Raw genomic sequence first — 23,700 nt, forward strand, 5'->3', positions numbered from 1 at the left:
TCACAAAAAAGTGTAATATAGAGCAACCAAAAATCATATGTACCCTAAACTAGTACCAACATTACTGCCACCCTATCCCGTAGTTTCTAAAATGGGGTCACTTTTTTTGAGTTTCTACTCTAGGGGTACATCAGGGGGGCTTCAAATGGAACATGGTGTCAAAAAAAACAGTCCAGCAAAATCTGCCTTCCAAAAACCATATGGCATTCCTTTCCTTCTGCGCCCTGCCGTGTGCCCGTACAGCGGTTTACGACCACATATGGGGTGTTTCTGTAAACTACAGAATCAGTGCCATAAATATTGAGTTTTGTTTGGCTGTTAACCCTTGCTTTGTTACTGGGAAAAATTTATTAAAATGGAAAATTTGCCAAAAAATTGAAATTCAGAAATTTCATCTCCATTTGCCAATAACTCTTGTGGAACACCTAACGGGTTAACGACGTTTGTAAAATCTGTTTTGAATACCTTGAGGGGTGTCGTTTGTTAGATGGGGTCACTTTTATGGAGTTTCTACTCCAGGGGTGCATCAGGGGGGCTTCAAATGGGACATGGTGTAAAAAAAAACTGTCCAGCAAAACCTGCCTTCCAAAAACCGTATGGCATTCCTTTCCTTCTGCGCCCTGCCGTGTGCCCGTACAGCAGTTTACGACCACATATGGGGTGTTTCTGTAAACTACAGAATCAGGGCCATAAATATTGAGTTTGGTTTGGCTGTTAACCCTTGCTTTGTAACTGGAAACAAATTATTAAAATGGAAAATCTGCCAAAAGAGTGAAATTTTGAAATTGTATCTCTATTTTCCATTAATTCTTGTGGAACACCTAAAGGGTTAACAACGTTTCAGGGCTCCAGATGGCGACCAAAATGGTTGCAAATGCGACCTAGAATTGCTAAATGGCGACAAGACTTTGTAGTCTTGTCGCCATTTGCGCCTAGACCCGCCGCTGCTCTGCCGCTTTCACAAACTGACATGGCACGTGCTGCTCTCAGCGCGGCCATGTTCTCAACAACACAGGGGAGAAGGAGGCGGTCCCTCCCCCCTGTACTGCTGCTGCCACCAATGGGCTGATAGCAGGGAGGAGGAGGGGAGGGGCTAAGGCCACTGCACCACCAATGAATATCGTTTATGCTTACAATACAAACGCAGGCTGCCATGCGGGTGCCGGACATATCCCATACCCGACACCCAGCCTCTGACTGCGCGCTGCGATCAGCCGCTATTAACCCCATTCCTTATCGCCGATGTTGCATGCACCAACAATTAGGAGGATGAGCGTCGGCGCCGAAGATACGAGGTGGATGTGCCACATTTGGCATACGTACACCGTTACGGGGTATGCAGTTATGTCTACTGTACACAGTACGTGTGTGGCCTCATGAAAAATACATTAACCACGCATGTGCTGGCGGAGGAGAGCGAGGGTGGCTCCTCCACAATTCATCCCAGCTGCCAAACTGTTTGGGTTCTGGGATTTACTGGCATTTCATTCAGCCACAGTAATAAGTGCCAGCTATCCCAGGGCTTGCAGTGTACAGCAGGATGCTGCATGCGTGTGCCCTGTCTGTGTGCAGGCGTCTTTGTACGTCAATGTTTATATGCGGTTCTCCGCCATGCACTGTCCATTGGTACTATACTGTCTCTACTCATGACCCAGAACACATAGGGTTAATCTATACCGCCATTTGCTTCTGTGCCAGTGTGGAAAAGTACATGAGCTGTCACCCATGTGATGCCCAAGCTCTGTCCTCGCCCCGTTGGTGTCCTGTCAGTGTACACCAAGACCCGTGTTGGTCAGCGCCGGTGGCAACTTCTGATTTTGATGCACACGTATACCCAGAGCTCAGGCGCATCCCATGTGCTGCCTATAGTATGCCCCTTGTAGTGTACCCATCCACAGTATTATGAATTAGAATCATTGGTGGCGCAACCCCCCCCCCCCCCCCAAAGTATCATAATCATTATGGTGCAGTGCCCCCCCCCCCCCCCCAAGTATTATTATTGGTGGCAGTGGCAGTTCCGATCGGAGCCGCAGCAGTGTAAGCCTGGGGCTCCGATCAGTTGCCATGGCAGCCAGGACGCTATTGAAGCCCTGGCTGCCATAATCTGCTCCCTGCTGTTGAGTGCACAAAGCACAGAGCAGCAGGGAGAGTGTGAAGTCCTATTCACCCTGATAGAGCTCTATCAGGGTGAATAGGACAAGGGATGAAAGATCCCAGGTTCTTGCCCCTAAGGGGGGAAATGGGTATTAAATAAAAAGCAAAACAAAAAAAAAAAAAAACAAACAAACACCAAAATATTAAGTTTAACCACTTAAGGACCACAGGTTTATACCCCCCTAAAGACCAGGCCCTTTTTTACAAATCGGCACTACACTACTTTCACCGTTTATTGCTCGGTCATGCAACTTACCACCCAAATGAATTTTACCTCCTTTTCTTCTCACTAATAGAGCTTTCATTTGGTGGTATTTCATTGCTGCTGACATTTTTACTTTTTTTGTTATTAATCGAAATTTAACGATTTTTTTGCAAAAAAATTAAATTTTTCACTTTCAGTTGTAAAATTTTGCAAAAAAAACGAGATCCATATATAAATTTTGCTCTAAATTTATTGTTCTACATGTCTTTGATAAAAAAAAAATGTTTGGGTAAAAAAAAAATGGTTTGGGTAAAAGTTATAGCGTTTACAAACTATGGTACAAAAATGTGAATTTCTGCTTTTTGAAGCAGCTCTGACTTTCTGAGCACCTGTCATGTTTCCTGAGGTTCTACAATGCCCAGACAGTACAAACACCCCACAAATGACCCCATTTCGGAAAGTAGACACCCTAAGGTATTCGCTGATGGGCATAGTGAGTTCATAGAACTTTTTATTTTTTGTCACAAGTTAGCGGAAAATGATGATTTTTTTTTTGATTTTTTTTTCTTACAAAGTCTCATATTCCACTAACTTCTGACAAAAAATAAAAGCTTCCATGAACTCACTATGCCCATCAGCGAATACCTTGGGATGTCTTCTTTCCAAAATGGGGTCACTTGTGGGGTAGTTATACTGCCCTGGCATTCTAGGGGCCCAAATGTGTGGTAAGGAGTTTGAAATCAAATTCTGTAAAAAATGGCTGGTGAAATCCAAAAGGTTCTCTTTGGAATGTGGGCCCCTTTGCCCACCTAGGCTGCAAAAAAGTGTCACACATGTGGTATCTCCGTATTCAGGAGAAGTTGGGGAATGTGTTTTGGGGTGTCATTTTACATATACCCATGCTGGGTGAGAGAAATATCTTGGCAAAAGACAACTTTGTATAAAAAAAATGGTAAAAGTTGTCTTTTGCCAAGATATTTCTCTCACCCAGCATTGGTATATGTAAAATGACACCCCAAAACACATTCCCCAACTTCTCCTGAATATGGAGATACCACATGTGTGACACTTTTTTGCAGCCTAGGTGGGCAAAGGGGCCCATATTCCAAAGAGCACCTTTCGGATTTCACCAGCCATTTTTTACAGAATTTGATTTCAAACTCCTTACCACACATTTGGGCCCCTAGAATGCCAGGGCAGTATAACTACCCCACAAGTGACCCCATTTTGGAAAGAAGACATCCCAAGGTATTCGCTGATGGGCATAGTGAGTTCGTGGAAGTTTTTATTTTTTGTCACAAGTTAGTGGAATATGAGACTTTGTAAGAAAAAAAAAAAAAAAATCATCATTTTCCACTAACTTGTGACAAAAAATAAAAAATTCTAGGAACTCGCCATGCCCCTCACGGAATACCTTGGGGTGTCTTCTTTCCAAAATGGGGTCACTTGTGGGGTAGTTATACTGCCCTGGCATTTTCCAGGGGCCCTAATGTGTGGTAAGTAGGTAAATGACCTGTGAAATCCTAAAGGTGCTCTTTGGAATATGGGCCCCTTTGCCCACCTAGGCTGCAAAAAAGTGTCACACATGTGGTATCGCCGTATTCAGGAGAAGTTGGGGAATGTGTTTTGGGGGGTCATTTTACATATACCCATGCTGGGTGAGAGAAATATCTTGGCAAAAGACAACTTTTCCCATTTTTTTATACAAAGTTGGCATTTGACCAAGATATTTCTCTCACCCAGCATGGGTATATGTAAAATGACACCCCAAAACACATTCCCCAACTTCTCCTGAGTACGGCGATACCAGATGTGTGACACTTTTTTTGCAGCCTAGATGCGCAAAGGTGCCCAAATTCCTTTTAGGAGATCATTTTTAGACATTTGGATACCAGACTTCTTCTCACGCTTTGGGGCCCCTAGAATGCCAGGGCAGTATAAATACCCCACATGTGACCCCATTTTGGAAAGAAGACACCCCAAGGTATTCAATGAGGGGCATGGCGAGTTCATAGAAATTTTTTTTTTTTTGGCACAAGTTAGCGGAAATTGATATTTTTTATTTTTTTCTCACAAAGTCTCCCTTTCCGCTAACTTGGGACAAAAATTTCAATCTTTCATGGACTCAATATGCCCCTCACGGAATACCTGGGGGTGTCTTCCTTCCGAAATGGGGTCACATGTGGGGTATTTATACTGCCCTGGCATTCTAGGGGCCCTAAAGCGTGAGAAGAAGTCTGGAATATAAATGTCTAAAAAATTTTACGCATTTGGATTCCGTGAGGGGTATGGTGAGTTCATGTGAGATTTAATTTTTTGACACAAGTTAGTGGAATATGAGACTTTGTAAGAAAAAAATAATAATTTCCGCTAACTTGGGCCAAAAAAATGTCTGAATGGAGCCTGACAGGGGGGTGATCAATGACAGGGGGGTGATCAATGACAGGGGGGTGATCAATGACAGGGGGGGTGATCAATGACAGGGGGGGTGATCAATGACAGGGGGGGTGATCAATGACAGGGGGGGTGATAAGGGAGTCTATATGGGGTGATCACCCCCCTGTCATTGATCACCCCCCTATAAGGCTCCATTCAGATGTCCGTATGTGTTTTGCGGATCCGATCCGTGGATCCGTAAAAATCATACGGACATCTGAATGCAGCCTGACAGGGGGGGTGATCAATGACAGGGGGGTGATCAGGGAGTCTATATGGGGTGATCACCACAGTCATTGATCATGCCCCTGTAAGGCTCCATTCAGATGTCCGTATGCGTTTTGCGGATCCGATCCATCTATCAGTGGATCCGTAAAAATCATGCGGACGTCTGAATGGAGCTTTACAGGGGTGTGATCAATGACAGGGGGGTAATCAATGACAGGGGGGGTGATCAATGACAGGGGTGTGATCAGGGAGTCTATATGGGGTGATCACCCCCCTGTCATTGATCACCCCCCTATAAGGCTCCATTCAGATGTCCGTATGTGTTTTGAGGATCCGATCCATCTATCAGTGGATCCGTAAAAATCATGCGGACGTTTGAATGGAGCTTTACAGGGGTGTGATCAATGACAGGGGGGTGATGAGGGAGTCTATATGGGGTGATCACCACAATCATTGATCACGCCCCTGTAAGGCTCCATTCAGACGTCCGTATGCGTTTTGCGGATCCGATCCATCTATCAGTGGATCCGTAAAAATCATGCGGACGTCTGAATGGAGCTTTACAGGGGTGTGATCAATGACAGGGGGGTAATCAATGACAGGGGGGTGATCAGGGAGTCTATATGGGGTGATCACCACAGTCATTGATCACGCCCCTGTAAGGCTCCATTCAGACGTCCGTGTGCGTTTTGCGGATCCGATCCATCTATCAGTGGATCCGTAAAAATCATGCGGACGTCTGAATGGAACTTTACAGGGGTGTGATCAATGACAGGGGGGTGATGAGGGAGTCTATATGGGGTGATCACCACAGTCATTGATCACGCCCCTGTAAGGCTCCATTCAGACGTCCGTGTGCGTTTTGCGGATCCGATCCATCTATCAGTGGATCCGTAAAAATCATGCGGACGTCTGAATGGAGCTTTACAGCGGTGTGATCAATGACAGGGGGGTAATCAATGACAGGGGGGTGATCAGGGAGTCTACATGGGGTGATCAGGGGCTAATAAGGGGTTAATAAGTGACGAGGGGGGGGGTGTAGTGTAGTGTAGTGGTGCTTGGTGCTACTTTACTGAGCTACCTGTGTCCTCTGGTGGTCGATCCAAACAAAGGGGACCACCAGAGGACCAGGTAGCAGGTATATTAGACGCTGTTATCAAAACAGCGTCTAATATACCTGTTAGGGGTTAAAAAAAAACACACATCTCCAGCCTGCCAGCGAACGATCGCCGCTGGCAGGCTGGAGATCAACTCTCTTACCTTCCGTTCCTGTGAGCGCGCGCGCCTGTTTGCGCGCGTTCACAGGAAATCTCGGCTCACGCGAGATGACGCCTATTGGCGTTAGCATAGCCTGGGGGAGCCGCCGCAATGACGCCTTTCGGCGTTAGCGTGGCGGCAAGCGGTTAGATCACTCCCTTGCCCAATTTTACATATATAATATATAAACAATAAAAAAAATTACATATCACCACGCCCGAAAAAGTGTGAACTATTAAAATATTTAAAAATATCTCCTATGCGGTGAATGCCGTAACAGGAAAAAAAAAAAAAGTGCAATTTGCCATTTTTTTGTCACCATGTTCCGACAAAAATTAGGATCGGACTGTTCTATTATGGTCCAGACGTTCCATAAAATGTGGAATGAACACAGCTTTTTTGGTGTTTTCTTTTTTTCACGTGGTATCGAGTATCGCAATACTTTTTTATGGTATCGAAATCAAGTCAAAATTTTGGTATCGTGACAACCCTAGGTAAGACATGTTGTTTGTTTGTTTTTATTATACCATAATTATAAGTATTATAAATTTGGCGACTAAATTTTTCAGGTTAGGAGCCAATGGCTTCTTGATATTTTTTTTAGTCTGGAGCCCTGCTTTTGTAAAATCAGTTTTGAATACCTTGAGGGGTGTAGTTTCTTAGATGGGGACACTTTTATGGAGTTTCTACTCTAGGGGTGCCCGTACAGTGGTTTACGACCACATATGGGGTGTTTCTGTAAACTACAGAATCAGGGCCATAAATATTGATTTTGGTTTGGCTGTTAACTCTTGCTTTGTAACTGGAAAAAAATTATTAAAATGGAAAATCTGCCAAAAAAGTGAAATTTTGAAATTGGATCTCCATTTTCTATTAATTCTTGTGGAACACCTAAAGGGTTAACAAAGTTTGTAAAATCAGTTTTGAATAGGTGGGGTGTAATTTATAGAATGGGGTAATTTTTGGGTGGTTTCTATTATGTAAGCCTCGCAAAGTGACTTCAGACCTGAACTGGTCCCTAAAAATTGTGTTTTTGAAAATTTCAAGATTTGCTTCTAAATTTCTAAGCCTTTTAACATCCCCAAAAAATAAAATATCATTCCCAAAATGATCCAAACATGAAGTAGACATATGGGGAATGTAAAGTAATAACTATTTTTTGAGGTATTACTATGTATTATAGAAGTAGAGAAATTGAAACTTGGAAATTAGCAATTTTTTTAATTATTTTTGTAAATTTGGTATTTTTTTTATAAATAAAAATGATTTTTTTTTTCTTCATTTTACCAATGTCATGAAGTACAATATGTGACGAAAAAACAATCTCAGAATGGCCTAGATAAGTCAAAGCGTTTTAAAGTTATCAGCACTTAAAGAGGACCTTTCACCGATCCTGACATTGTGAACTAAGTGTCATGACATATACAGCGGCGCCCAGGGATCTCACTGCACTTACTATTATCCCTGGGCGCCGCTCTGTTCTCCCGTTATGTCCTCCGGTATGTTCGGGGACTTGGTTATAGTAGGTGAAGTCTGCCCTTGTTCTGCGGGCGTCTCCTTCTTCTAGGCTGTAGCGCTGGCCAATTGCTGTGCAAAGCTCACAGTCTGGGAGGTTTTTTTCTCCCAGGCTGTGAGCTCTGCGCTGCGATTGGCCAGTGCTACAGCCTAGGAGAAGGAGACGCCCCTAAGTCTCCGCCTACTATAACCAAGTCCCCGAACATACCGGAGGACATAACGGGAGAACGGAGCGGTGCCCAGGGATAATAGTAAGTGCAGTGAGATCCCTGGGCGCCGCTGTATATGTCATAATACTTAGTTCACAATATCAGGATTGGTGAAAGGTCCTCTTTAAAGTGACACTAGTCAGATTTGCAAAAAATGGCCAAGTCCTTAAGTTGAAATAGGGCTGAGTCCTTAAAGAACATCTGACAGTAGGAGGATCAACCCTATTAAACCGGGAATACTGACTTGTAGGCTTCATTCTGCTGATTAAAATGATACCTGTCTTCTGAAAATTGGTTGCAATGTTCCCGAGAAGAAGTACTTTCATTCTTTATGCAGAGAGGGGCATGGCCAGCACTGGAAAGCTGTGGTGCACTGAGGGACTAGACCCCGCCTCTCAGTGCAGGTTGATCCTGCTGACAGGTGCTCTTTAAGGATAGGTGCTCAACATAAAGTTCCCGGAGTAGCCCTTGTAGAATATAGTAAGAGGGGTAAGAGGGACAGAACTGCAATTTAACATATCTCTTTAAAATCACTAGCATTGAGTTAACTGTTTGATCACTACTTGCCCCATGGTGATTGGTGGCACTAAAGAACAAATTTAAAGTAGTACTTTTTAAAATACGGCTACGGGGTATTGTATTTTTAGACTTCATAGAAAATACAGAAACTCCAATTAGCAGTTAAAATTAATATTTTGCTGTGTGTTGTTTTGTGAAGGTGGAGGAAGGCTGGTGGGAAGGAGTACTCAATGGAAAGAGCGGCATGTTCCCTTCCAATTTTATTAAAGAGCTTGTAACTGAAACTGAAATTGGTGGAAACTTTGAGGAACACCAGATAAAACAAGGTAAGAAAATAGCATGAAACTAATAGAACATATTGTTAAGTGAAATATAATTCAGATAATGTTTATTTCAAACATGTTATCTCCTTTTTAGAATGAAACCCCATGTTTGGGAAGTAATGGTATATAAAAGCGTTATCCTATCCCTAAAATGGGGAAACGCCTTTAATATGTCAACAAATTCCTGAAATGATGCGCTTTGGTTGTTAACTCTTACTTGATTGTATAAAAATCTTTAAATAGGACATACAATGATTTGTAAGGTCCGAAGGTGTACTTTTTCTATTGGCTTCTGCCTTCTTCAAGTATAGAATGCTCTTCATACTGGGGTGGAGTAGTTAGGTCACATTATAACATCTCGCCCTTGATCAACATACTAGCTTACACCTAAGGTGGTCATGTATTGGTGATTTTGCGGGAAAAGTCTGATTTAGAACATTTTCCACTGACCATTGGCATCTTTTTGGTGACATGAACAAGCATGACAGATAACAACTAATAGCAGATATGTGTTGAAGTTGAACTTCTGTGTTGGGTATTTTCAGTAATTGTCAGGTGCTGTAGTTGATTTTGCTGAATGAAAGATCTACATCGCAGTAATGAAATCTAAGACTTGGCCACAGATCAGTTGGTAATCTGTCATCTTAACGTAAGGTATTTTCCTTCTATTAGACAACCTTTTCAAACCAGGACGATAACTTAAGCATATATATCTAAGATAAAAAGAAGATCCAGGGTTCACTAGTAAAAGGTTTCAATGCTGTCTCACTCCAAGGTGTTATTCGAATTTCTATCTTAGAAGGTTTGTGGGAAAGATGTTACTTGAAGTTCCTAGATCCTGATACTGTACATATCTGTAACAATGCTCCAAAATAAACAGGTATAGGCACAAAATGCGTCACAAAACAGGAAAAACAAACACAATGATGTCATTCTTTTGGATAATGTGCTTAACAATGTTCACAGAGCATGGATAATACTTTGCAACAGTGATGATACAGTATTGGATTAGTGTTCAGTGATGTCACACTTTTGGCATGCTGTTCATAGCGATGTCACTGTATTGTAATAGTGTGCATAGTGATGTCATAATATTGGAATAATGTGCATAATAATGTCACAGTATTGAAATAGGGTGCACAGTGATGTTACAGTATTGTAATAGTGTCCATAGTGATTAGGGCTGCAGTAAACGATTATTTTAGTAATCGAGTATTCTATCGATTATTTTTTACGATTAACCGAGTAATCTAATAAGAAAAAAATAATTAATAGACGGTTTTCCTTTATAAAAACTCATCAGACCCCCTGCCAATAGTCCCCAACACCCTTCGTTCCCCACTGTGCGATCATCCTAAGTGCATCAGTTCCCCCTAGTGCCATCATCTCTGTTCCCCCCAGTGTCATCAGCTCCACTATCCCCCAGTGCCATCAGCTCTCCTTCACCCCAGTGCCATCAGCTCTCCTTCACCCCAGTGCCATCAGCTCTCCCCCACCCTAGTGCCATCAGCTCCACTCCCCCAGGGCCATCAGCTCTCCCCCACCCCAGTGCCATCATCTCTCCCCCTTGTGCCATCAGCTCTCCCCCTTGTGCCGTCACTCCCCTCCCTTGTGCCGTCACTCCCCTCCCTTGTGCCATCAGCTTTACTCCCCCAGTGCCATCATCTCTCACCCCTTGTGCCATCATCTCTAACCCCCTTGTGCCATCATCTCTAACCCCCTTGTGCCATCATCTCTAACCCCCTTGTGCCATCAGCTCTCCCCCCATTGTGCCATCATCTGTCCCCCCTTGTGCTATCAGCTTTACTCCCCCAGTGCCATCATCTCTCCCCCCTTGTGCCATCAGCTTTACTCCCCCAGTGCCATCATCTCTCCCCCTTGTGCCATCATATCTCCCGCCACTGTGCCATCAGCTCTCCCCCCATTGTGCCATCAGCTTTACTCCCCCATTGTGCCATCAGCTCTCCCCCCATTGTGCCATCAGCTCTCCCCCCATTGTGCCATCAGCTTTCCCTCCATTGTGCCATAATATCTGCTGCCATGCTCCTCCTGACACCCGGATTGCACAGTGTCATTGGTTACTATGACGCTGTGCACTCCAGGCACCCGGCCTTAGTTGCGCCCCCACCCCTTCGGTTTCACTAACTTACCTTTCCAGCAGGGGCGCTGCGGACACTCCATCGTTCCGCGCTGCTCTGCGCCTGACGTCACACAGTGCGTCAGGTCACGGCGTGTGTACGTCAGGAGGTCAGAGCAGCGCTGGAACATGGACGTGCTGTGAAGTGTCCGGAGGCCCCCTGCTGGAAAGGTGAGTATTCCAAGCGCAGCGGGAGACCACGGAGCGGGAGTAATAGCAAGCGCTTCACTCCCGCTCCGTGGTCACTTGACACAAACGAATCTTCGATGCAAAAAATTTGCATCGAGGATTTTTTTGTGTCGAAATTGTTTCAGCCCTAATAGTGATGTTGCAGTATAGGAATAGTGTGCACAGTGATGTCCTAGTACTGGAATAGCATTTATAATGATATCAAAATATTAGAATAGTGTGCATAGTGATGTCACAGTATTGGAATAGTATGTACTCATTGTTGCCCTGCTCCATTCCCATCTTGATTACTGTAACTCATTACTAATTGGCCTTCGCATCACCAGACTCTCCCCTCTCCAATCTATCCTCAATGTAGCAGCCAGGCTCATCTATCTGTCGGATATTCTGATGCCTCTGCCCTGTGCCAGTCATTGCACTGGTTGCCCATACAGTACAGAATTCAATTTAAACTGCTCATTTTCACCCACAAAGCTCTCCACAGTGCTATACCCCCTACATCTCCTCCCTCATCTCTGTCTACCACCCTACCCTTGCTCTCCGTTCAGCTAATGACTTACGACTAACATCCACCGCATTCCGAACCTCTCACTCCCGTCTTCAAGACTTCTCTCGAGCTGCACCAGTTCGTTGGAATGCCCTACCCCTAGCAATTAGGTTAATTCACAACATCTACAGTTTTAGGTACTCCCTAAAAACACATCAGCATCTACCACACCTAGGGTTGCCAGCTTTCAAAAAATAAAAATAAAAAAATACCAGACAGGTTAAGCCACACCCCAAAGTGGGTGTGGCTGTGAGGGTGTGGCTTAACACAGGGTGTTAAGTCGCTGTCATACTGTGGCTCCCAATATTATTAATGCCTCCATTAATGCCGTCCGTGAATTAATAATGCCTCCAGTAGTGCCCCCCACCATTAATAATGCCCGCATTAGCTCTTCCCAGTAAGAATAATGCCTCCAGTAATAGTAATGCTCCAATTTGTGCCCCTAGTAAGAGTAATGCCCCCATTAGTGCCTCCCAGTAAGAATAATGCCCCTATAGTGCCCCCCATTAAGAATAATGCCCCCATTAGTGCCACCAGTAAAAATAATGCCTCTAGTAAGAGTAATGCACCCCATTAGTGCCCCCCAGTAAGACATGCTCCCCATTAGTGCCCCCCAGTAAGAGTAATGCCCCCATTAGTTTCCCCCCTTCTCTGCTTCTGAAAAAAAATATCTACATGTATTTGCTTACACTGTGGTGAATACTCCCTGCTGACTGGATGTGCACTGGACAGGACCTGCGCTCCAGTGTGATGACGTCTCACAAGCCCTGTCCTGCACATGAGTAAGCGCGGCGCGAGCAAATGGATGAGGTGAGTTTTTTTTTTTATTAACACAAGTGGGGGTGAGGAAAAGGCTGTACTAATGAGCACTCCACAATGAAAATGTTCATTAGTAACAGTCCGCACAGGAAAATACCAGCAAAATTGTTGGCACCGGCAGGGCCACTAAAATACCGGCCTTGGCGGTGAGATACCGGCCGGGTGGCAACCCTAACCACACCCCATGCACTCAGAGACTGGTGACTGGCTCATGTAGCCTTATATCTACTCCCCCATTGTGTTAAGATGGCTAGACTGTTGTAAAAAACAAGCACTTGTACCTTTTATCCCACCCCTTCTCCTCATAGATTGTAAGCTCTTGAGAGCAGGGCCCTCCTGCCTTTTGTTTTAATTATGAACCTGTTGCTGCTATGTTATTTATGACTCTGTTTGTACTTGACCCCCCTGATTGTAAAGCGCTGCAGAATATGTTGGCACTTTATAAATAAAGATTATTATTACGTCACAGTATTGGCATGCTGTTCATAGTGGTGTCACAATATTGTAATAGTGTGTGTAGTGATGTCACAATATTGGAATAACGTGCATAATAGTGTCACAGTATTGAAATAGTGTGCATAGTGATGTCACAGCTTTATTATAGTGTGCATAGTGATGTCACAGCTTTATTATAGTGTGCATAGTGATGTCACAGCTTTATTATAGTGTGCATAGTGATGTCACAGCTTTATTATAGTGTGCATAGTGATGTCACAGCTTTATTATAGTGTGCATAGTGATGTCATAGCTTTATTATAGTGTGCATAGTGATGTCGCAGCTTTATTATAGTGTGCATAGTGATGCCACAGCTTTATTATAGTGTGCATAGTGATGTCAGAGTATAAGAATAGTGTGCGTAGTGATGTCAGAGTATAAGAATAGTGTGCATAGTGATATCACAGTACTGAAATGGTGTGTATAGGGATGTCACAGAAATGGAAAAGATTGCATAATGATGTCACAATATTAGAATAGTGTGCACAGTGATGTCACAGTATTTGAATAGTGTGTATAGTGATGTCACTATATTGTAATAGTGTGCATAGGATGTCAAAATATTGAAATGGTGTGTAGAGTGATGTCACAGTATTAGAATAATATTCATAGTGGTGACAAACTATTGGCGTATTGAGCATAGAAATATAAAAAAAAAAAAAAAACAGGAAAAAGTTAGAGAACAGGGATAATGAACATAGTTATGTGACAGCTAATAGCTAGGGACCACAGTAATGTCACAGCACAGAGACAACAAGCACAGCATCATGCTACAAGGATTATGTATACAGTGATGTCAGAATGCAAACATAATTACTGAAGTGATGTCACAGCACAGGCATAGAAAGCAATGTTGTCCCAGTACAGGAAAAGTATTGCAGAACAGCTAATCCCTTATTTGGCAGGGTGGTTGTAAGGACTCCCCAGGCATTACGGCTCCGACATAGCCTCTGTACAGTCGGTATCCCAGACCCTGAGCGGCTCCCCCACGCGGTGATCAGGGCTGTATCTGAAAGCGCTGGTCTCTCTGAAGAAACTAAGGCTTTCAGAGGCTTTTATGGAGCCCTGCAGGTGGCAAGGCTTTATAAGAACATAGCAATCCTGCAATAAATTGGAATAGCAATTCAATGCAATGTTTTGTAAAGGCAATCTAATGATTAATGATTGCTTATTATAGTCATCTTAAGTTTTTTTTTAAATATTAAAAAAATTTAAATATGTAAATCACTAAATTCCCCATAATTAAAATAAAAAATAAATAAACAATACAAAAATAAACATTATAGGGTTCACAGTGTCCCAAAATTTCTGTACTACTAAAATATAAAAAAAAAATTCTGGCGAGTGGCGTAAGGGAAAAAAATAATTTGGCCAATTTGTAATTTTTTCGGAACTTCACCTCCCCAAAAAATGTAATAAGAAATGATCAAATTTTTTTTTATAAAAACAACAGATTGTCCCAGAAAAAAATTAGCTCCATAGGCATACCTCTAAAAATTATGTGGGGTCAGAATATGACGATGAAAATAAAAAAAAAACATTTTCAGTATTAAAACACAAAAAAAACTATAGAAATGTGGTATCGTTGTAATCGTACTGACCCAGAGAATGAAACGCATTGGTAAGTTTTACCACATAGGGATTGCCGTAAAAACAAAACCCATAAAACAGTGGCAAATTTGCGTTGTTTTTTTTTACCAATTCCACCCTGTTTGGAATTTATTTCAGCTTCCCATTACACCATATGCAATAGTAAATGGTGTCTTTGGAAAGTACAACTTATTCTGAAAAAAACAAGCCCTCATTCTGCTATGTGAGGGCAGGGTGCTGAAGGGGTTAAATGAATAGAATAATTTCCCATAAAATTATATATCATTCTGCTCAGCTCCTCCTGCTCTAGAACATGCTGCCTGCAGATTGCACTGCATTTTCATGGTGAAATGATCTCCTGAAGACTTTGATATTTCTATTAAATGGTTTCTATGACTTTTGTACAGTTGGGAAATGAAAATGTCAGTGTTTGTGAATGTGAAGTCTTGGAACACTTGTACCCAGTGAAATAAACGGTTGCATTAGTTACATTTCTTTCTTAGCTCACATTGACAGGCTAAGGCCTCATGCACACGGGCGTTGTGCGGCCATTCCGTGCATTGGGGACCGCAATTTAACTTGAATGGGTCCGTGATCCGTCCGCACTGAACATGTTCTGTTTTTTTGCGGTGCAGAGGCACGGACAGAAACACCACGGCCGGTACCCGCATATTGCGGACCCGCTGTTAACGGGCCGCAATACGGCCACGGCCGGGCAACGCCCATGTGCATGAGGCCTGAGAAAGAAGACGGAACATTTATTGACAGATCAGAACAAAAGTTATGTTAGGACGGAAGGATCTTCATGTATTTTGAAATATAAGAACACGATTCACAGGTGTTTTCCATGCTGTCAAAAAGTACAGTATATGAGTAAGGCTACGTTCACATTCACATTTGTGCCTTTTTCCCCCACCAGAAAATAATGGCAGTTTCGGATCGGTCATATGATGAAAACAAACGGTGCCTGATGGACCCTGTTGACTATGTATATATATGCAGCCAGCCAGTAGCGCAGGGGCAACACGTGAAGTGCACGGTGGACCGATGAGGGGCCAAATTATAACACACAGTTCATCAGTTTACTCACGGTTAGCAGAAAGCCTCCCTGGGCTGGCAGCACAGTGCTGAGGTGGACAGCACGAAATCCTCCGGGGCACGCTCTGTGGTAGGGAAGCATCAGCCAAGATGGTGGTTGAGGTGCCCTTGATGTTAGGGGTGCTTAGGGTGCTTGTTGCGGCTGAGTCCCTTGATGGTTTTTGTCATGACGCCAGTACCGTTAATGGTGGTACAACCATTAGTAGTAATAATGAGGTAGACAGTGGTAAGATGCAACTCACAACTTTTACTGTACAAAACTGCAATCTCTTGATGTTAACAGAGTTGATTCTGCAAATCCACTGTTACTAGGCTTTTCAGGTTTGACTTGGAGCTGTGGGTTTGGTGTACCTTGTTCCTATTGATGTGCACGGTCCTATTCCTTGTCCTTTCCCTACAAGCTGAACATTTGGACAGAAACTCATCTGTCTCTCCGAAGTATGGTGTGGCTGCCAGAAGCTATAAGTCCTCCACCATGCGCAAAGGTGTCTGTGGCCCTCAATAATGGCTCTTATCACCGATGATTCCTTAGGAAGCTTGTTTCTATTCCAGGGAGGCAAACTCTCTCCTACTGGATTTTGCAGATACATTAATACAAAGTACCACAATACAACATAATGCAATTGACAAGGTAAAAAGTGCTTTTAAGCAGTGCCCACACACACGTAGTGGGACGCTGCATATATACCCAGAGGTGTATCAGCGCATGCACAGTCAGCATCTGCACTGCTTAGCCGAGTGTGTCACTACTCAGAGCAACGCGCAGGTGTGAGATTGACAGGGCCAGGCCATCACGGGGGAGGGGGAGTCTCTAGAGGAGCATACTTGAGCCCCTCGCTGCTCAAGGATGCCCAATTTTTTTTTTACTAATTTGAATTATATCGATTGATTTGCTCATCTTCATTGGGGAGTAAAGATCTGGGGGTTCAAGGATTGTGTAAAACTCTGTCACTGTGCTTCAATAAAATATCTGGCTCCTAGGCTAAAGATTGTTAATGTTTTCACATAATTGTGATTTTTTTTCAAACCCAAAACCTAATTTACTAAAAAGCACAGTGAAGTAGAAACAGTTACACCTCGTTTTTTTTCTCTTGCAATTCAGGCCAAGTTTTCATAGTAATTATGTTTTTCTTCCTGGCAGGATTTATGGATACTGCCGGCTCTGAAAGTGATGGGGGCGACTCCAAGTCAGAAGGGACTAATGGAACAAGCGGAGCAGAAAACCAGGCGAAAAAGATCAGGGGATTTGGCTTTGGGGATATTTTCAAAGACAAACCAATTAAACTGCGACCAAGGTCAATCGAAATAGAAAATGACATTGCTGCTGTAGAAAAGGTAATGTGTCTGGACGCTGTATGATGTACATATTATATCATTGACGGGACTGCCTGGCCACTGGCACATACAGACACCCAAAATCCTGATGTCCCTCACTCATTCTTCATATTTTACACATCCAATATGCGATCATCCTACATAACCACATATTGTCTGGTGTTTCTCTCCCAGTTTATGTGTATTCTGTATAACAATTATTTCCTGTTTTTCTTTACTTTATATGTAGGACTGGTAAATATATTGGTTGTCTAGTAGTTCTCACAACGAGGTCTCCAATGCTCCTCCATGCACAGTGGTCTAACCTACAGACAGTACTCCTCTCTAAGGCTGCATGAACACGACTGTTAAAAACAGACACACTCGGTTTTTCATGCCATTTTCCCACCATTTGTGCATCCATTTTCAGGCCGGCTGTCCATTTTTAATAGCCGTTTAGTATCTGTTTTTCATGGCCGTTAAATATGGCCATTGAAAAGGATGAATTTCATTGGCTTTTTTAAATAAAATCCCAACCCCTGCAGTATACATAATGGCCCCCAGCAGTAAGAATGTCCCCATAGTGGCCCCCAGCTGTAATAATATCCCCCAGAGTGGATTCAGCAGTAATAGTGTCCACCATAGTAGCCCATAATGTCCCCCATCGTGGCCCTCAGCTGTAATAATGTCCTCCATAGTAGCCCATAAAGTCCCCCATAGTGGCCCCCAGCAGTCCCCCATGTGAACCATAATGTCCCTAATAGTGGCACCCATAGTGGCCACCAATGTCTTCAGCTGTAATGTTTTTTTTTTATCCACTTGCACGTGCAGAGACAATCACTCCTCTCTGACCTGCGCTCAGTGTGATGACGTCACCACGTAATCATGCTGGGAGTGCATGGTGATGTCATCAAAGAGGAGCGACTGCTTCTGTGCGTGCAAGTACACTAGGTAAGTTCTTTTTTTTAACCCCTAAATGGCCATATTGAACTAGCATACCGGTTTTAATGGCCGTTTTAACATTCGTGTACATGTAGCCTTACCTGTAGATTTCTTTTGACAGCTCTAACCTGCAGATGTACAGGTGTCACTGCATACTCATTCTGAATCCTACTGTCCATGCTGGACATAACATTTCCTGCAAATGCATATTTATTTCTAGACATTAGTATTGTATTCCAGCAATCAGTTATTTGCATTCAGCTGCTTAGCAATCTTATTGATATGAAGGTGCATAAAGCACAAAATGTAACAGAACTTATGGGGTCGTTTATCCATTCATTTTTCACAGCTCCTTTGGAAAATGAAAGGTGGAATCTAATTGGTTGATAAGGGCAACTAAGCCAATTCTACTTTACACCAGTTGGATAAATGACCCCATTAGTCCTTTGATCTTTAAAAGTCTATGGAGCAAATATACTGAGACTGGCATTTTATACTCCAGTCTTAATACACTTGGCACATCTTACTCTAGCTGTCTCTTGGCCTGTGCCTCTTAATACATTTAGCACATTTCCAGGCAGTCCATGGACTAGAAGTTCAAGTCTACTCCAGCTATGATTTGTTGTAGAGTTGAATTTACACCAGTTTCTAGTGTGAAATCTAGTAAATATGTCAGGCCGTATTTGGTCCTGCTACCTTCCACTATGCCCCAACCCTTTCTCACCACTTTTCAAAATTGTTGAGAAGTGCAGAAAGTCACAAATTATGCCATAAATATGATGCAAGCCATAATTTTCAAATTTTTTTTTGTTTTTTCCCCCCACAAAAATGGTGTAAATCATTTTAAGGGAACCTGTCACATGGAACATGGTGTCTGACTAGCAGACATCATGTTACAGAGCAGGAGATACTAAGCAGATTGATTATATGGTTTTATAGGAAAAGATTCAGTCAGATTCTGGCTTTGAGGTAAAGGAGGCGATCCTATCAGTGATTGATCCGGTACGTTTGACTCTATTCACACGGGCAAGTTTTCCGCGCGGGTGCAATGCGTGAGTTGAACGCATTGCACCCGCACTGAATCCGGACCCATTCATTTCTATGGGGCTGTGCACACGAGCGGTGATTTTCACAGCCAGCTCTATTTTGTGGGTTTTTCACGCAACACAGGCCCCATAGAAGTAAATGGGGCTGCGTGAAAATCGCAAGCATCCGCAAGCAAGTGCGGATGCGGTGCGATTTTCACGTACGGTTGCTAGGAGACGATAGGGATACGGACCCGATCTTTATTATTTTCCCTTATAACATGGTTATAAGGGAAAATAATAGCATTCTGAATACAGAATGCATAGTACAATAGGGCTGAAGGGGTTAAAAAAAATAAACTCACCTTAATCCACTTGTTCGCGCAGCCCGGCTTCTCTTCTGTCTTCTTCTTTGAGGAATAGGACCTTTGATGACGTCACTACGCTCATCACATGGTCCGTCACATGATCTATCACCATGGTGATGGATCATGTGATGGACCATGTGATGAGCGCAGTGATGTCACCACAGGTCCTTTACCCGGGTCCTGAAGAAAGAAGACAGAAGAGAAGCCGGGCTGCGCGAACAAGTGGATTAAGGTGAGTTTAATTATATTTTTTATTTTTTTTCAACCCCTCCAGCGCTATTGTACTAAGCATTCTGTATTAAGAATGTATTATTTTCCCTTATAACATGGTTATAAGGGAAAATAATACAATCTACACAACCTTGAACCCAAACCTGAACTTCTGTGAAGAAGTTCGGGTCTGGGTACCACATTCAGTTTTTTATCACGCGCGTGCAAAACGCATTGCACCCGCGCGATAAAAACTGAACAACGGAACGCAATCGCAGTCAAAACTGACTGCAATTGCGTACCTACTCGCACGGGTTTGCCGCAACGCATCCGGACCTTATCTGGACACGCTCGTGTGAAAGAGGCCTATGTATTCTGGTTATGGCTTTGTTTCGGTACTAGTGTCTTTGTTTATTGTTTTTTCCCTGGTAAGCCCCAGCACGTAAATAAGTGGGGACCGTCAACCAGTTGTGGTCCGCAACTTAGGGTAATTGTGCAAGTAGACAGGGACAGAGGTGGGGATTTAATTTAGGGCACACCTATTTCCCAGGTGACACTAGCAGCCTGTAGTTCCTTATTTATTCTGTAAAAGTTCTGTTTAAAGAGATTGTTCGAATATGGGACCCCCAACATAACTAGACAGGAGTCTTGAGCAGGCAGTCCCTCCTTATTGCAGTTACTGCGGTCTTGCTGGCACCCTGTTGCTCCATTTAATATGTGTGGGCTGATAGAAAGCAAAGATTACATAATTTCCACGTCCATTCATAGGGGCGGACTGTCCATATACCCTACAGGGTAATTTCCCAGTAGCTGATGCTCAGTGGACCGTCAGAGCCCTCCTCACGGCCGCTGGCCAGATACACCTGGCACACATGCCCAACTGACCGCTCCGTTCATTTCAGGTGGGCTGCAGAGGTTACAGGGGCCCCATTCTCATGATTGGTTGGAGTCCTAACACTGGGACAGGGGATAACTTCTAACAACTTGAATACCCTTTTCTTTTTCCAATCTTCCCCTGCCCATAGACATTGACTAGAGTGGCTGTTGCTCTATTGAAACTCCTCCTCAACGCAGACGTTCTGTGAGGAAGAACAAGGGGCTGAGGACCCCTGTTCTAAAGGTAAGGTGGGTTCCAGCTGTGGACTCCAATTGATGAGACATTCATCACCTATTATGTTCACCTATGAACAGCGTATGTAATTGAATAGGACAGATAATGGGGCTCATTTATGAACTGATATATGGCACTTTTGTGGGTCAGATCAGTTGCAGATTTTGCCACACATCATTTTCCCGCAAAATCTGCAACTTTTCACCACTCATGCCACTTTTCCAACAGATCGTGAAAAGAGGGGTGGGCAGAGAAGAGGGTGGGTCGGCAGGCCTGTCTCATTCATCATTTTCTACGCCAGTTTTTGTCATAGAAAATGAGAGCTGGTGTGGATTTAAGTCTGTGGAATGGGCTGCTGGAGGAAGTGTCAGAATTGTAGAGGTCTGCGCCTCCACATAAGGCCTCATGCACATGGCTGTTGCCCAGCCGTGGCCGTATTGCGGCCCACAAACAGAAGGTCCGCAATATGCGGGCACCGGCCGTGTGCTCCCCGTATCACGGATGCGGAACCATTCACTTGAATGGGTCCACAATCCGGAGCTGCAGTGCAGAACGGAGGCACGGAACTCCCACGGAAGCACTACGGAGTGCTTCCGTGGTATTTCTGTCCATGCCTCCGCACTGCAGAAAAATAGAACATGTTCTATTTTTTTGCAGTGCGGACGGATCACGGACCCATTCAAGTTAAATGGGTCTCGATCTGTCCTGTCCGCCGCACGGACGTTGCCTGTGCATTGGGGACCGCAAATTGCGGCCCCCAATGCACGGAACGGCCGTGTGCATGAGGCCTAACTTTGGAACTTCCTCCAGCAGCACTAACAGACTTAAGACCGGCTTGGAAAATGCTGGTCTTAATAAATGAGCCCCAATGTCTTTACTTTCCAAGTTGAAAGTCTCCTTAGGGTACTTTCACACTAGCGGCAGGATGGATCCGACAGGCTGTTCACCCTGTCGGATCCGTCCCACCGCTATTTCGCCGTGCCGCCGGACCGCCGATTCGTCTCCCATTGACTATAATGGGGACGGGGGCAGAGCTCATGCGCAGCACGGCGAAAGGCCGCCGGACTAAAACCACGACATGTCCGACTTTTTAGTCCGGCCTCTCGCCATGCACTGCTGTCCTGCGCCGGAGCTCCGCCCCCGTCCCCATTATAGTCGGATCCGTCCTGCCGCTAGTGTGAAAAGTACCGTAACTTACTTGTGCTGTGCGCCTAGACTCCAGGATAATGTCACTAATTTGTTTTTTCCTTATATACCTGTATTATTTTCCGCTGCATTTGGGATTACAGATATAGAACCTCAATCACTTTGATACATTAGAGTCGTTCATAAATAATAACTATCCTACACAATCAATTACCATTGAGTAATCACCCATTAAGTAAAGATCATTGACCAGCAACATATTTCTGTGGGGAGGGCACAGCCTTATACATACCTTTTGATATGGTGTGGAAATAATGCAGGCGGAGGCACGTGGATTCTTTACATCCATACAACTTTACTGAGCAGGCTTCTCCAGGGCATGTGCCTAATTCCTCCAAGATGAGAAATTAATGGCACAGCACACTAATATGCTAATGAGTGATGGTTTTATCTATTCCAATGTGTGCAAATTCCAGACACAGTCTGTGACGAATACCGCACCTCGCAGCCCCATCTGACGTCAACTACGTCAAGCTCACGAGATGCGGTTTAGTCACTGGTTTCCAAGATTTGAAGTTAACACCCTCCCTGGGAGCACGTAATGTCAGCTTGATACAGTTTACACAGACTCCTCCTGTCCACGCAGGCACAGAGAGGCAGGGGAGTGAGCGACTGTGTAACTTCTCACTCGCTCACAACCCTGATAAGCTGAGAGAGCCTTTTCACTGCCCCAGTGAAGCAGAGCTTTCCCAGCCCGGTAGACTGCCACCAGTTCCTCGTTTGATATAAGCCCGGTCCGCTAACGGGATTATATTGGGTGAGAAACCAACAGAATTAAACAGAGCAAGGGTCAGTTACCAGATGGATGAGTAGTCCTTTGGGTTACAATGAGTTCTGCGGTGCTGTAATGCTTGGCTGTAGTCACATGGGTGCAGTGATGTCAGCAGTTTGTCCACGCTCCAAACACAGTACTCAATGTGACCCCCTTCAGAGAAACACTCTGGCCTGCATGGGCCTTTTCACCTGCAGTCGGCCACTCCCCTCCCTGCCTCTGGCAGGAGTCCACTCCTCCTTCCTGGTCCTGGTCGCCAAAGACCGACTAAACCCATTAGGGCCCATAGCTCCAGACCGGAAGGTCACAGGGAGATGGTTCTGGGACCAACGGGCGCCGTTGTTAGGTTCCTGCAGGGAGATCTCTGTATCCCCTCTTCCCGGCACCCGACCCCCAAACTACGACCAAGGGCATGTCCGTCTTGGCCTCAGGGTCGCAGATATATAACTGGTTTATGCCTGTGCTGGACGAGCAATTCATAATTCTTATGGATTTAATTGATCTAGGTAATGGCTGAGACCCCCTACAGGGGGGGGGGGTTCCTGTAGGATGAGTTGGCCTCCGTGCTGGCTGTGTGAGTTGTGAATTTGTACACAGGTGGCCTGCTTGAAGCCAAGACCCCTGCGGAGTTCACTCCCTCTGCTATCTGACAGCAAATGGCTGAAATTAGATCATGGCTGGCATTGGATCATAATTCCACATTTCTCACACATTCCTCACACAGTCTTGGCCTCAGGGTCGCAGATATATAACTGGTTTATGCCTGTGACGGACGGGCAATTCATAATTCCTTATGAATCCCCGATTCCATGATCTCTGATGGATTAAATTGATCTATGTAATGGCTGAGACCCCCTACAGGGGGGGGGGGTTCCTGTAGGATGAGTTGGCCTCCGTGCTGGCTGTGTGAGTTGTGAATTTGTACACAGGTGGCCTGCTTCAAGCCAAGACCCCTGCGGAGTTCACTCCCTCTGCTATCTGACAGCAAATGGCTGAAATTAGATCATGGCTGGCATTGGATCATAATTCC

General features: G+C 44.3%; 1 protein-coding gene across 2 annotated transcripts in view; it reads left to right on the forward strand.

The window, feature by feature from the left end:
* SH3KBP1 (SH3 domain containing kinase binding protein 1) overlaps nucleotides 1–23,700 on the forward strand; it is a 424,339-nt gene that overhangs the window by 268,429 nt on the left and 132,210 nt on the right. For both annotated transcript variants that reach the window (XM_040423674.1, XM_040423675.1), the window contains exons 5-6: nucleotides 8,723–8,849; nucleotides 16,864–17,057. In XM_040423674.1, coding sequence (XP_040279608.1) covers nucleotides 8,723–8,849; nucleotides 16,864–17,057 — 321 coding nt within the window. The remainder of the gene's footprint in view (nucleotides 1–8,722; nucleotides 8,850–16,863; nucleotides 17,058–23,700) is intronic.

This window comes from Bufo bufo, chromosome 3 (genome assembly GCF_905171765.1).
Source record: "Bufo bufo chromosome 3, aBufBuf1.1, whole genome shotgun sequence".
NCBI lineage: Eukaryota > Metazoa > Chordata > Amphibia > Anura > Bufonidae > Bufo > Bufo bufo.